The sequence below is a fragment of the Cydia fagiglandana genome, chromosome 16 (assembly GCF_963556715.1).
Source record: "Cydia fagiglandana chromosome 16, ilCydFagi1.1, whole genome shotgun sequence".
NCBI lineage: Eukaryota > Metazoa > Arthropoda > Insecta > Lepidoptera > Tortricidae > Cydia > Cydia fagiglandana.
In genome coordinates, this window is record NC_085947.1 from 9,536,789 (window position 1) to 9,553,409 (window position 16,621).

Consider the following 16,621-nt stretch of genomic DNA (forward strand, 5'->3'; position numbering starts at 1 on the left):
TACTACTTGCATACGTGAGAAATAAGAAGAGGAGTAAAATAAATTTAATATTACTGTACACATACGTATGTCCAAAGAAAGAGCGCTATGATAAGCAAAAGTTATTTTTTAGGGTTCCGTATCTCAAAAGGAAAACACGGAACCCTTAAAGGATCACTTCCGTCCATCTGTCTGCCCGTCTGCCCGTCCGTCCGTCCGTCCGTCCGTCCGTCTGTCCGTCTGTCCGTCTGTCCGTCTGTCCGTCTGTCCGTCCGTCCGTCTGTCCGTCTGCCCGTCCGGCCGTCTGTCTGTCGATACCCTTTATTTCGGGAACGGGTCCGTATTGAGTTGAAACCTTTTATATATTATACTCCTAGACTTCGTAGCGTAGACCTACGGTCCTGTGAAGATAAATCAAATAGTAATAATTATTATGTATGTATGTATGTAATGTACCTACAGTATTTCCAAAAAACAGCGCTATGTAAGGTTTCGGTGCTTAGGTACAGTCGCCATCAGATATATCGGAGCGGCCAAGGTGTTCACAATATCTGAACACGCACTCTAACGCCTTGACAATAAACGCGTTTTCAGATATTTGTGAGCACCTTGGCCGCTCCGATATATCTGATGGCGACTGTATTATAATTTTATTGTTATGACATGAAGTATGGTAAATAATTTTGATGGTATATGTTTTGATTATTTTTTATTCAGATTCAGATTCAGATATTTATTAATAAAATTTAGTATGTTACAGGTCATTTTACAATAGTATAAATAATTAAATTACATTAAATTATTGCTGATTAATTAATTTATATACATTTTACAATTTTTTTTTATGTGGTTGGGATGGCTGCCCTATTGACAAAGTCGTCAACAGTATAACACGCCAGTTCAGTTAAAAGTGTTTTGAGTTTTTTATCGGATGTTGTATCGCATGATTCAATTATTTCGGTAGGAAGCGAGTTGTACAATTTTGCCCCAACAACAGCGAGTGACTTTCTAGATTTTGCTAGTTTACATTGCGGGACAATTAAGAGGGATCTCCGTCGAGTGTTTCGTCGTGTGTGTTATTAATAAAAATATTACTTATAGAGAGGAAGGAAGAGAAACTGCCCAAATTCCACCCGGGTTAAGCCTTGGCCATAGCGAGATTAGCGAGTATAATCACTAGGTTCACCTAGCTTATAAAACAAAGTACCAAAGAGTGTATATATGCTCGCGATAGAATCAAAATAGGTATTGTGATACAATTAATTGTATTATAAACGATTTTTTTTTCATGTATGTACCATGGACATTCCTCGATGGCACCAAGTTGCAACCGGAAAGCGATGATCACTCGGCAAATCAAGACTGTAGCAGCCACATCTAAGGAGATAATGAATACCTATTCAATAAATTTTTATTCTTTGCTGTTTGATATGTAATAATAAGTTTTTGGCAAAAATTTCATTTTTGGTACAAGCTTTTATCTTCGACTGTACTTTTTTCCACAGGCAACTAATACTCATCGAGACAATTCTAAAAACCCCAAACACAATTAGGTTTCGTTGTTTTATCACAGAGTTCCTATGGCCACCTCCGGTCTCCATCATCAGATCAGCTCGATGACACCATAATATTGCATAGTCACCCGACTTACAATCGGAAACCGGGAAGTGGATCAAATTTAACTTGCAAGATTTGATTACAGACAGACAGACAGACAAACTAAATAAAAGCTTGTAAAAATGCGGTATAATCCAAGATTTTACAGGTCCACCCGCCATCCTGACATCAGAATGGCGGGTGGACCTTTTTTGTTAAATATCTCGTTTCCGGAAGAAGTAGGTACACTGGTTTCTATTCATAGTTTACGCAAGTACACTGTAGGTACAATATAAAAACATACATTTTGCGTGAAATAATGCAATATTTCACAGATCCACCCGCCATCCTGACGTCAGAATGGCGGGTGGACCTTTTTCGATAAATATTTCGTTTCCGGGAGAAGTACACTGGATTCTATTAAAAGTACACTAAAGTACACCGAAGGTACAATATGTTTATAAACATTTCGTTCGAATTCGCTGAGGTCCACCCGCCATCCTGACGCTCACGGAATGGCCGTCCCTAGCAGAATTGTAATTTAAATTGTTGCACACGCAGTATACCCTGGTTTGATTCTTATACAGGGTTATAACCGCGAACCACTTCATTAATTAATATATTTGCCTCTCTATCACTCTTATGATTATTTGCGCGAAAGAGAGGCACTTATATGATTATTTGGCATGGTTAGCGGTCCCCCTGACGCGTTCCACGTCTTTTAGGATGGTATTCCATCTATCCAATTTCTTTGCCCAATGTGTAAAGTCGGACCAATAAAAGTCTGCAGCGGATTTCATAGCCCACGCAGTGCAAGTGTCATTTATACGGCATAATTTCAAAGAAGTTTGACGTTTAAAATAACACTTTCACTGCGTGGGCTATCAAATATGCTGCAGACTATTCTTGGTCTGACTTTCTATTGAGTCTCACATCAGAGAGTGAGACGCAATGACATTGGACAAAGAAATTGGATAGGACGGTGGAATACCACCCTTAGTCATTTATATAAGAACAATAAAATATACGAAGAGTTCTATTGTATTATTTCAGTAGTTAGTGCCTTTGGGTAATTTTAGGCAGGAAATAAGGAATATTACGGAACATTCTGCTTATGGGGCGTTACTCTCACTAACCCCAGGACCTACTGCGAAACACGAAAACCAACATTTCGGTTTCTGCCTATCTATCACTCGATATCTGCTTCTCTGCATATCGACAGAGGCAATCACTCGATATCTGCTTCCCTGCATATCGACAGAGGCAATCACTCGATATCTGCTTCTCTTATCGACAGAGGCAGATAACGAAATTTTGATTATCGCGTTTTGCGGTAAGCCATTTGTAAACAAGTCACCTGGATGCAAAGAGTAAGTAAGTATGCATCAATATCATGGTGAAAAGTTGACATAAAACTGTTTAGCCCGTTCCACACTTGTGTGCGAATCGCAGCGCGAAGCCAAGATTCGCGCACGAGTGTGGAGTGGGCTTTTAAGGCATAGTTATGATGTAAATTTGTACTCTATGCAGGCAGAGAAGATCAGTTGAATTCTAAATGAATGAATAAAAATGGTTATTATAGTTTGTCAAAGGACTGTCTCATTTCAAACATAGATAGAGAGAATCACGCTATCTTGGTCTTACACTAGTACTAACACCCAAAAGAAAAGGATGAGTATAGTTTTTTTGTTCTTATTTACTGACAAATTTGGTTTGACCAACTATAGATACGGTATTGTCATATATATTTCTACCGAGATATTTCTATGAACTTCGTACGAAATAAAAAAGTATCTAAGTAGGTAATAAGTTACTTCTACACTCCATATAATAAGTGGTAATGTGAGAAAAAACTATATAGTAGAGTCTGGCTACTGAAATTTTACCCAAATGTTTGGCGGGAAATTCAAAAAATCTTCGGCTGGTCACACTTTGTGTAGTAGGAATTATAGTTTTGATACTAGAAAATATTTTTGATTTTCTGTGCACACGTAAGGTACCTAAGGATATAACTTATAAGTAAGTTAAATATACGTTGACGTGCACTCAGTCAGCTCACATAATTTCTATAGTCAGACCGTAAAAAGTCTGCAGCGATTTTGCTAGCCCACGCAGTGCAAGTGTCATTTTAAATGTCAAACTTCTATGAAATTATGACGTATACTTAATACTTACACTGCGTGGGCTATCAAATCCGCTGCAGACTTTGTTTGGTGCGACTCTACCACTATGTAAAGTACAGTCAACGATAAACATATGTGTTAACACTTTCTCACCATATAATATAACCATTGTAACAAGGCAAAAAATGAAATGTAGTACCTATAAATAAGACCTAGCTCGATAATACCGTAATATTAATCTATTACCAAAAAAAAAACATAAGTAGGTACTATGCCAAATATGCTAAATGTTAAGTATCAAAATAATTATAGAGCACCAACCTTCTAATTTGTTTACATTTGTTTTGGAGTTGTAAACATTGCAGTTTTTCGTTATACAACGCTACACGTCGACATCACACATTGTCGTAATTATTTACGAGCTTGAATAATAGTTTGCGAACCTCACTCAGTATAGATATTATTAATATTAATTAAAATAAACCCCTTATAAACCGCAAACAATTTGAATGAATGACATAAATTGACAACTGACTTTTAGCTTTTTTTTAAATCATAGACAATTGGTGATACAACAACGAAATATCCGTCAACAATTTTTGGCTAGCCAGACTCTATCTTAATATTCATTATAAACCTACATGCTCATTATTGAATCATTTTTACAAGCAGTAACATCAATAGATGTCTCATTTAATATAATCCGACTAAATTACATTTCAGCAACACTTCCATATTTCACAAAATAAATCAAGACATTATCCAACCTATATAATCTTGACGTATATTATATCAAAGACGGCTGTACCTAATATAAACCGACCAAGTAACGAATTAGCTATACCATCATATTTAACAAACAAATGTATGACGTTTTGCAACCTTCTTATTTTGGCAAATATATTCCGACACAGGGTTGGTATTCCATCTGTCCAATCTTGGTCCAATGTGTATTTGCGTCTCACATTTTGCTTAATGAGAGAGTGAGACGCAATGCATATTGGACAAAGATCTTAAACAAGTAGAATACCACCCGAAGAGAAAAATAGGTTGTCAGGAGGCTCCGGGAGGTGACCGGGCCGGGCCCGCACCGTGCCACGCCCGAGCCCCGGTGATCACGTGATGCTCTCCATAGAAAACGACGCTCTGGAAGCTCCGGCCCGGCCACGGTCCGGTCTAGCGTGAGTCATCCTTAATATGTAAGTATATTATAAGCCATCTTATAAATACAAAATGTGAGAGTGGCGACGAAAACGTATAGAGAGCCACTTGAGCTTTGAACGGAAATGGATAACGTCGTCAAAGCTGCCTAAATACTTACATATTTTCTAAGATTCAAACTCAGGATATCCAGTTTCGTAGGCAGACTAGACTACGATGACTTACCTACATATCATGTGGCATGTCATCTCAAATTCACGGGTTATTTAGATACCCCTTTTTAATCCAAACCTGCTAAAGAATTCCAATTCGCTCCTCCCTTCCGTACATATTCCTTGATATATAGGATATTAATTGGTAGAATGATCCAAATAAAGTCAAAAGTAAGTACATAATATGGATATGACTACAATTTATTTAAAATTAATCTTAAAAAAGTAAAACCGACTTAAAAAAGGATAGAATAAAATATCCCGCCGTTTTATAATCGCTAGCAACTGATGCGTTTGGAGTTGGTGCCAAGCCAAAATCATGATGATCATATTTTTTCTATATTAAATATTTTCTATAAGTTCACTATACACATACACCATACAGGGAAAATTAAAATTACCTCTCTACATCTAGTGTACAAAGAGTGTACATGATGAGGTGCGTATTTGTAAAGTTATAATTCACCATTATTTGGAAATTACTGATTTTATAACAATAAATATATTTTTTGTTATAAAATCAGTAATTTAAAAGTCTTATCCATCTTATGCTTTCGTCACCACATTGCATCCATCGGCCGCCCTTTTATGCAAAATATGAGTGACTCGCGACGCGATCTTCAATTTGAAAAGTTTGACTGCCGTCTTCATACGAGTCGCTTAACTTCAAACACTCGGGTAAATCCATCTGTCAGATTATGCTATTTTGGTATTAAGAAAAGGTAATAGGGTCCATATTTGCTTAGAGGGTCGAATGGATTTACCCGAGTTTGAAGTTAAGCGACACATATTTACATTCATACAAAAAGTAACTATATAACAAAACTTAGAGGGAAGCTCTTGACAAGTTGTTTTAATGCCTTTACCTTCTAAAAGCTTAATGCAATGTCAAGTTTTTGCCTGTCTCCGGTGATTTGTGTTTCCATATTTTGAAATTTTTATGCTAAGGTGCCTTCACTATAATACTTACTTATAACAAGATTTAGAAATTAGGTATTCAAATGTACTACGGAATAGATAGAGTTAATCCAAGAAAAGTCTGCAGAGATTTTTATAGCACGTGCAATGTATGTTATGTAGGTGTTATTTTAAACGTCAAACTTCTATGAAATTATGACATATAAATAAAACTGGTACTGCGTGTGCTGTCAAAATCTCTGCAGAATTATCTTGGTCTAACTCTAGTGCAGTTGGTTTGAAATGGTTTTTATTTATTTATTTAGATATTTAATTCAGGCAACAAGGCCCATATTACAAATACCTTACAGACTAACATACATATGTATTTTATAAACTTAAAACTAAACTCCTTACCTTTTTCCTGAACTTTTTAGGGTTCCTTAACTCAAAAGGAGAAAACGGAACCCTTTTAGGATCACTTGTGCGTCTGTCTTGTCTGGCCGACCATCTCCGAAACTACTGGGTCTAAAATTTTGAAAAAAAAACACATAATAGTTCTTTACCTAATAGATGACAGGAAAACCTATAAGAAATGTGCAGTCAAGCGTGAGTCAAACTTATGTACAGTCGCCATCAGATATATCGGAGCGGCCAAGGCGCTCACAAATATCTGAACACGCCTCTATTGTCAAGGCGCTAGAGTGCGTGTTCAGATATTGTGAACACCTTGACCGCTCCGATATATCTGATGGCGACTGTACGGAACCCTTGCAACTCGCACTTAGCCGGTTTTTTTTGTTGCAGGTACCCTTCACACAGCCCAATGCTATGCACTGATCGTCGTTGCTCCATGGCGATTCTTATTAGCTTCGTCTTGCCGCCGATTCTATGTATTCCTTCATATTTCGTAAGTATTAGTATTCATTTTTAATGTTATTGTTATTGCATTAGAGAATTGCAATTAAAACTGCACGAGGCCATGCGCATGGCGGGGAACAAAATCCTATGGAGGAACCTGGTCTTCAACAGAAGGATAATGTCACGATCCTCAGTATTGAGGGACCGACTGAAGAAGAAGAGAGAATTGCAATCGCAATTCAGCGCGAGAAAGCTGCCTGCGTATGGAGCACCCTCCCGGGGACACCAAATTTTGATAGGTATTTTTAATTTATATAGTTTTAGTTATTATAATTGTTAATAGTTTTAGTTTTACATTCCTGTTTATGTGCTTTAATATTAATAAATGATTTCATTATTTTTAATGTTCATGATTAATATTTGAACTTTTCCTATCTATCTAACTTGTTTTTAAGTCTTTGTTGCTCTTCTTACATACAATTTTTTAAGCTGGTTTATATAGTGTGTTTAGGACGCCACAACTTTTTTGTATTTTATTAAATGCAGCTGTTAAGCTAGTCGGCGTAAAGTAGTAGTAGTATTAGTAAACTCTTTATAGTACAAGAATACATATTAAAAATAACATAAAATTAGAAAGAAGTACAAAGGTGAAAGGCGAAAGGGGAAGCTTTTCGTATAACTAGTACTCATATTATCAGTATCTCACAAAGAAGGCTACAAGACAAGTATTCAACATTCGATCAAATAAAATCGAATAAAATGATTCTCGGGAAGCTCCTTTGAAATCAAATACTTTACTACTATACTACTTGCACTTTCCCTAGAATCGAACGGCGTTGACACATTTTGATTTGCACCTGTGACCTGGTTTAAATAGTTCCTACAACCACAATATGTAGATGATAGGCTGATTGGGATTGCCGTACCGGAGCAAAGAACTATATAATAGTCTATGCGACCAATAGCGCGCGCGTGATGCGAACTCATCAACCAATCGCGTTGTAGCGGTGTCACACCGCTGTACCGGCCCCTGTCATGCCTCATTATTATTGCCCGTAAAGCCAGTCCCTAGATATCTATGTCAACGACTGTAAAACGTTGTACAATGCGTTGTACATGTGCGAAAAGGTAATTAAAGGTAATTCGCAACTCGTGTAGATTTACATAAAACACTCCCTTCGGTCGTGTTTAAACTTATCGCGACTTGTTGCGAATTTCCTGCTTTTCGCTCTTGTATCGTAATGTATTATTGTTGACCTCTATTTACCTGAAACGGACTCAAATGAAATGAAATGATTTCTGCATTAGAGCCGACACTCTACTGTATCTTAAGGATTCGTAGAAGCCACTTGATCTTGATTTTCTGAGTAAATCCCACTCTATTACTTCACAATGTTAGACGAAGTTAGCATTAAGTCGCATCCTTGGAGACGACGGTTCCTCTTAAGTCTAAACGGATCCGTGATCGGTAGTTTAAGTACTCCGGACGACGATCCGGCTCAGAAACCGTTTTATGAAACAGTAAAGAGTAAAATCAATACCACAATTTACAGAGACTCTCGTTTAACGTTACGTTGTTAAGCTTCACTTTTATTGGTCGTTAAATATTATATTGTACATACCAGAGATACCACGGTACGTAGTTGCTCGTAATATACTTTTAAAGAATGTCAAACAATTTAATATAATGGTAAATTATATTAAAACTATTTTAGAACGGGTCACTTAAGTATTATCTTATCTTATAGGTACCTTGCGCATTTTTCAGTTTTTATATGTTTTCAGAGCACAACTCGGTCTCCCAGATATTTAAGTTCAATAGTTCGCATGTTTCGATCCAACACAGGGTTTTAATATGTTTGAGTCTCACGGGAGTTTTATAGTTAAAATGTCAAATTATATTTGAAGATTAATAAATATTTAAGTATTTAATGGCAGGATTGTTTGTTTGATACCGGCGAGTAAAAATATCCATTATCTACTCCGAAATCAAATACCCATTTGGAATCGAACACCTTCGTTCTAAGTACGGCCAATTTGGTACCATTAGAAAGTTTGAATTAGTAATTGGAAAAAGTTTTTTTTTATTTTAAGACTACCCTTGGACCCCAGCCGACTTCGCTCCGCCAGTAATTAATGTCTTGTTAGCTTTTAGCTAAATTTAATTGAGAAATTGATTAACGTAATATTTTTTTAAATTAAGATAACCGACTTCAAAGAAGGGAAAAAATAATACATTATCCATTTGTATACGCTTACATTACAACTGACATGCTTGAAGGCGATGCAATAATACCTCCGAACAAGTAATTTTAATTAGGATTGTTATTTATTATGGAAAATGTATAAATTTTGAGTAAAAAGTTTTTATGTTGGTACACTACCTAATAAAAAACAAATGCAGTGGTTTAAATTGAAAGTACCATAAAACCTCCCAACTATAGTCCAAAGCTCCCAACTAAGCTTCAAAATTAACTGTAATTTTTGTGTCTTTTACTGTAGGTATTTTATATAGTTCTAAGACAAGGTATGTTCCTATGTTTATAAACATAGGTATGTTTATAAATGGAAGAAAAAACACGGAGTAAACCAAAAGGAACATTGGTATTGATACTTAATTTCCTTTTGAACTTGTGGATCATAGTTGCAGTATTGGACTATTAGTTGGGTGGTTTTACGGTATGTAGGTAGAACTACAACAACTTGGATAAACTTCCAGGCGAACTAAGTAGCGGGCAATAGCTAATAAGTTCATGGATAACTGTATGTATACTCAACAAGGTAAACACAGTTGAGACTATGATCTTGCAAGGTGGGCCGAATTATGATCTATTACAAATTACGACTTAAACTAAGTACCGCAGCGTTTGTATCAATTGAGGTAGACTTCCGAGCAAAACGGCTCCGGCGACACTAACGCAGCGACACTGACGCGGCGACAGAGCGATAGTATTATTATGCATTACCATAATACTATCATTATGCAGTATGGAAATGTATGAACTTACGTCCGAGCGCAGCGTCACTATCGCAGCGACAGTGGCGCCGCGTCAGTGTCGCTCGGCGATAGCGGCCTTGCTACGTCTGCGCAAGCACTGTCGTGCAGTCACTGCGATCGTACGTGGTTTTGAGGCTATGTGAATATTTCGAATGTAATCGAATATTTCGAGATGAATATTAAACCGAAAAAACTCCTGAATGTGTCATCGTTCTCGTATAAAGTGCCTTCACCTATTCTACTTTTAAAAAATGGAGTTGGGTAGGCTTAGCTCCATACTATAAAAGTAACGAAGCAAAAGATCGTGATCCTCTTCTAATAATATTTTCATAATTGATAGGCTTATCATAAGTATATCACGACTGCACCGTATGGAATAACAACTGCGACTGTCGCCGGAGTCGCGGCGCTCGGAAGCGAATCTGCGTCAGTTAACGCTGCGACACTGACGCAGCGGCTCTGACGCTGCGGCCGTTGCGTCAGAGCCGCTTTGCTCGGAAGTCCAGCTTAAATGTAAACAAGTAGAAAATACAGTTTATTATTTAATGGAGACGTGATTTCTGCAAGCAAACAAGCTTTTCTCTATAAGCTCAACGGAAGGCTATTAAGGTGGTCCCCCGTTGTGAAACTTAGCTCCAATCCAACCGCACTTATGCACGCTTAATAGATTTAGAGGCGTTGACTAATTATACGTCGTCTAACTTGCCATTCATCTTCCCAGGTGATTTATAAAGATGAGAATTGCGTGATAGAATCAATTACCGGAAGCTAGCCCAAGGTTATGCGACTCGCACCTTAAATTAATCGATCTGTGACTATTCATTACGAATGCCGACATTAATAATAGTTTCGAACCGAAACTCTAGGGAATTATATTTACTAGAACTGTAGGTATACCTTCTGGCTTCTGCTTTTGTGTAAACAAAGGTTATTTATTATTAGTCGATACCGCAACTTTCGAGATAAAACTAGTGCCGCAGTAATTAATAACATCGATTATGATGAGGAAGTGGTTTATCGATAAGGTAACTTATCTATTACGAGTACACGTCATTATGGCATGCGTAACGTAACTTTCTTATATCCCTTAATTGGAAGCATAAGAGCCTTTGTAACAATTTTCTTTTATTTCTTATGCAATTTTTTTATTATACCTACTTTCTTGTAAAAAAACACAATACTGCACTCTAAAAAAAATTTGGTTGGCCCTATCAATATTTTGATAGTCGCGTAATCAAGCATCTTGATTCCATACGAGCCTAACAAGGACTTCGACATTTCAAATAAGGTAATTCTGATTGATCTTACTATTGCTATGTAACTGAGCCAACTAAGATCTTGTTCAATATATACATGAAAAAGAATTATGGTAACTAATTGACCCTAGTAAGATCAACTAAGCTTGATATTTATTGAATCAACCTACGTTACATAATTATGTCAACAAGTTAATAATAGATGCAAGGTATACAATTGTTAGGATTAATCAATACCTACTTTATTAGTTCAATCACAGATACACTTATTGTTTTAAGTAATCAGCTTTCATTGATTTATATAAGATCGTAATTGTTGTAATTAACTTAACGTCAACTAAGAAGAAACTGCTCTTAGTTGGTCTTCATTTTTTAGAGTGTGGTTACATGAATGATACCTAATCACTACCTACTACATTGTATGTACAAGATAGGTACGCATTGTTTAATAAATGAATGTCAAATATTTTTTCGATACACTAGTATAATAAGGGTTCTTAAAATTCTTCTACTTATTTTTTTTTCTACGACAGCAGCAAACACCTAAAACAATTAATAAAATCAAAGTGCTTACTTACACCATACTAAATCGTTTATTTTATAAGTACTTACATCTTTGCCTAGAAGTTAGCCTTTTAAAAATACAGCATTTGAACTATATAAGTAGTTATAGTATGAATATTTTGGCACGATTCGGAAAATTAGGGACTAACTAGATACGATGTAATAGTAAAGATATGTGACGTCCCACGGAAAAAGGTACCTATTGGTGGTATTATTAACGCCGCTCCAATATTATTGCTGCGCTATGCGACGTAAGTTGCGACGTAAGACCTGTCTCCTAGCTGATGGGATAGAATAACAACAAAAAATAGTTGATCGACCCAAGTAGTTAAGTTAGGTAGTTATCGGACACGGCTACTCGCTTCCTTAAACTTTGCTAGCGGCACGAAACTTTACTGCAACCTTTCTATTCCAGGTGTTCACAATACACAAGGACTTCACGATAGACGTGAGCTCAGGGGCCGCCATGAAAGTTTACTTCGTCGATTCAGACTTCGATGGCAGTCTTTACCAAATAAACTTTTGGGTCCACGCGGTTTTTATAAAACTTTTACCCTGCGTCATCCTCACTGTTATTAGCGCGTGGCTCATCCGGGCTTTATATCGCGCTAATACCAGGAAAAAGGCCCTCAAGAGCTACAACGCGTGTCCGTCGGACACGACCGTCAATGGCAACGGAAACATTTTCACAAGAAAATCGACCAAGCGCTCAAAGGCTGAGCGGCGCACGGACCGGACCACCAAAATGCTGCTTGCTGTTCTCCTGCTATTCCTGATCACAGAGTTTCCTCAGGGAATTCTGGGTAAGCGGAATAGATTTGAAAATGCTTGATATTTTAACTGTGAATATATTCCGTATGGTTTTCATGTGCCTAGTGTTCGCTTAAAATAATGTCTTATAATTTAACCCTTTTCCAAGCCGCACCAAACTACAAGGTTTTTCCAAAAAATGCAAATATATTAAAATGTATGCAGCTTTGATGATTCATTTATTGATTAGTAACTTTTCCCGAAAGAGCAATCGAATATGAACCTTAAAGCGGATTCCTAAGGTTGAAATTCTATTGGCGTATATGTGGTCGCTAGGTGCACTTGCAAAAGAGTTAAATATGTATGCTTACTCTCGACTACTCTCGAGCCTACCTGACGTACATTTTTCATAAACATACTCGTATTATTATTTGTTTTAGTTGAATGTTAATATGTATAGCTTTTTATCCGCTTAAAAGTTAGTAAGTATGTATTAATTTTACTTATATTAAGTTTATTTAAACTATTAGATTTATTTATACATACATAAATTATGACCACTATCTGTCACATTAACAAATTCGAAAAGTGGAATATAAAGCGTTGTGAGTGTTTCGAAAATGTTCACCACACCAACGCGAGCAAAATACTAACTATAAAAATACAAAAATGAATGCTATTCATTATTTATTTTATCATTCGAAATTATTACATTAAGGAAACAACTCTAAGGCTTCAGATTACTTTGACACACTTTTGGACAAATATCAACTTCCTCGTCAGTTTTTTTAAGTATAAAGAGGCTTTACGAGCGTAAAGGTTCTTTGCCTTTATGCATATTTAATGAAATAAAAAGAAAAAATATGTAGGTATAATGCTTTAAACCAAAGCTACGTGAAATGCTACGGCGTAGCGCCTCTACGGCTTAACTTACAAGAATGAAAGCCAAGACACTTGGCGAAGCTTAAGTGTTGACTTGCCCGACAGCGACATAAATAACTGAACAAAAGAAATACTTGAGGACGCATTTTCAAACGTTAACGGTATAAGTAACGTTAAAATTATCCAATGAAATATTGTAATAGAACCTAGCAAACGAATTGTAAATTATTCGTTGTTATCGAAAATAGTATTTTGTACGAGCATGACATACTATAGAGCTTTTCTATAAAGTATTGAACGTCCCTGTAGTAATCGGCGACCAAAACTGAAGACATAAAACAAAAAAAAAATATAGAAGTAAATATATATGTTTTTCTACATCATAATTTATAAATTAACTACATGTTCAAATACTGTGAAAACACTGACTTAAATAAAAATAATTGGGTTTCATACAACATCAAAAAAATTCCAAGTGGTTGAGCAACCCCTTTGTAGTTGAGTTTCAAAGCTTGGCGTATTTTTTCAACATAATAAGTGTAACAAAATAAGGGTGCCGGAAAATATGTAAAAAAGGTTTTTTGAATCAACATGATGCTACTAAGGTTTCAGTGAACACGAGAGTCGTTAGTAATTAAAACGAAGATCACTGGCCGTATATTGAGTAGCTTCGTAGCTTTCGGATCGGAGTCGACCCTTTCGCGGAACAATTTCGATACGCTTCAGATTCCGTTTCAGCGGTCTGTTTGTGGAAACTTCCCAATAGCAATGAAAAGCACATGCATATAAATATTATGTAATGTACTACAGCATACGTAGCAAGTCATCATCATCATCATCTCAGCCATAAGACGTCCACTGCTGAACATAGGCCTCCCCCTTTTTTGGGGGTTGAATGCCATAATCGCCACACTTGGCAGGCGGGTTGGCGATCGCAGTCGAGTACACCGAATTTGAGGGACGCTGCTGCCCGTCCACCGGTGGTCTTGGACGTTGTTTAAGGACATACCCGGGTCCTGGACGTAGTTTAAGGACATACCCGGGTCCTAGCAAGCGTAAGTAGCAAGTACCTACTTTATTTTAATTGTAAACTAAAGGCTGAAACAATCGTATGATGTTTTATGTTCGTATTATGATGATACTTACTAATAGCTCCCGTTCAGACTACTGCGATAAAAGGGTAACTAGGACGTAGTTTAAGGACATACCCGGGTCCTAGCAAGCGTAAGTAGCAAGTACCTACTTTATTTTAATTGTATAAGAATAAGAATAATAAGAATAAGAATGATTTATTGCAGTACTGTGTACATTAAATTTTGTGGATGGTAATCATGATACAATTAGTTTCAACAGTTACCCATTTCGGGTATGCAATACTTAAATAACTTATGAACTAAACTTAAATAACATTGCAAAGATAATTACATACCAATTAATGCTCAAAATATTCTTTCAGACTATAAAATGTTTTATCCAATAGCCAGTTTTTCAACCTTACCCTGAATCGGTTGTCTTCAAGTGCCTTAATATCAGCTGGAAGGTGATTAAATACTCGAATAGCTGTTACAAAAGTGCTCTTTTTGTATATAGACGTGTTTGTTTTTGGTAGTATAATGTTATATTTATATTGGGTCCTAGCATTGCACTTAGTTGAAGAGTGAGCTGTAAAATAATTAGGCTGTTTTTTTACAAATAAGCATACTTCTAGGATGTAGATTCCGGTCAGTGTAAGGAAGCGTTTCTCTCGGAAAACGTCTCGAAGTGAGTCTCTAAAATTCATGCGATATATTATTTTTAGGCATCTTTTTTGCAGGATGAATGTTTTATTCACATCCACAGAATTACCCCAGAAAATAACTCCGTAGGTTAATAGAGGATACACGTTACCATAGTAGGCACTAATTACTATATTTTCAGAGCAATTTTCTGATAGTATGGATAGTGCGTAACAGTTTTTAGATATTTTTTTGTTTATTTGTTCGATGTGAGCCTTCCAATTTAAATGAGAATCAACGTGTACACCTAGAAATTTTATACTGCTTACTTCCTCTATAGTGGTTCCTGATTCCGATATACTTAGACAGACAGGAGAGGTCCCATAGTTCCTAAACTGAATAAGCTTGGTTTTATTTAGGTTTAATTTAAGATTTAATTGGTTAAGCCAATTTATAATTTTCGTGAGAGCTACATTTATATCCCTTTGAAAAGTAATATTCGAACGATCACAAGAGAAAAATATGGTGGCGTCGTCGGCAAACAGAACACACAATTTGTCCGCTATAGTGGGAAAGTCATTTAAATAAATAAGGAATAGAAGCGGCCCAAGTACGCTTCCTTGCGGTACGCCAACAACTACTTCCTCATAACATGACAACAATTGCTCTATAGTTTTATTTTGCTTGTTGTATCTATCCAATTGTAGAGCCTGCTTTCTACCACACAAGTAACTCTGGAATAATTTTAGGGCATTTCCCCTAATGCCAATATGCTCTAGCTGTTGTAACATTATGTCATGTACAACACAATCGAACGCTTTTGACATATCAAGCATTAAGGCAACGCAGGCGTTTCCAGAATTTATTTGCTCCCATATATTTTTAAATATTGAAAAGATGGCTAATGTTGTTGATTTTCCTTTTTGAAAACCGAACTGTGATTGGTTTAATATATCATTCTTTAATAGGAACCGTGTCAGACGTTCATGTATGACCTTTTCAAATATCTTACTGAACGTTGGTAATAAAGCTATTGGCCTAAAGTTTCCCATTTCGGTTTTTGCGCCCTGCTTGTGCAATGGTTTTATAATAGCTTTTTTTAAGTCATCCGGGTAACATCCAGTTTCGAGCGTTAAGTTTATTATGTACACGAGAGGTTCAACTATATAATGTATACATGCTTTTACAATTTGTGTTGGTACTTCATCGTATCCTGAACTTTTTTTATTTTTTAAGCTATTTACAACCTTTTTAATTTCAAGACAATCAACAGGAGTCAAGAAAATACTGTTACAAATCCGTTTGGACGTAGATTTATAGTTATTTAGTTGAAAAGTATCGATCTTATTTAGATTTACGTAGTATTTGTTAAAAATATTTACTATTTCGTTTGAATTTGTATAAGTTATCCCGTTTTCAACTATCTTGTCAATTGAATCTGGAATAGAATTATATGAACTTGTCGTCTGTTTAATTAGACCCCAGGTTGCTTTGGGTTTATTTGCACTACTTTTTACAAATTCATCATTGGATATTATTTTAGATGCTTTTATAACTTTTTTTAGTAACTTGCAGTAATTTAAATAGCTATTTAAATGTTTAGTACCCATTTTCTTTTTTTGTGTTG

The 16,621-nt window shown here is 36.2% G+C and overlaps 1 protein-coding gene and 1 long non-coding RNA gene across 2 annotated transcripts in view; both read left to right on the forward strand.

Annotated features, from left to right (window-relative positions):
* The window catches only part of LOC134671955 (uncharacterized), a 346,096-nt gene that overhangs the window by 231,989 nt on the left and 97,486 nt on the right, over positions 1 to 16,621 (forward strand). The window lies entirely within an intron of this gene.
* Positions 1 to 16,621, forward strand: part of LOC134671942 (G-protein coupled receptor dmsr-1-like) — a 92,504-nt gene that overhangs the window by 71,760 nt on the left and 4,123 nt on the right. The window contains exons 5-6 of the mRNA XM_063529817.1: positions 6,776 to 6,878; positions 12,063 to 12,450. Coding sequence (XP_063385887.1) covers positions 6,776 to 6,878; positions 12,063 to 12,450 — 491 coding nt within the window. The remainder of the gene's footprint in view (positions 1 to 6,775; positions 6,879 to 12,062; positions 12,451 to 16,621) is intronic.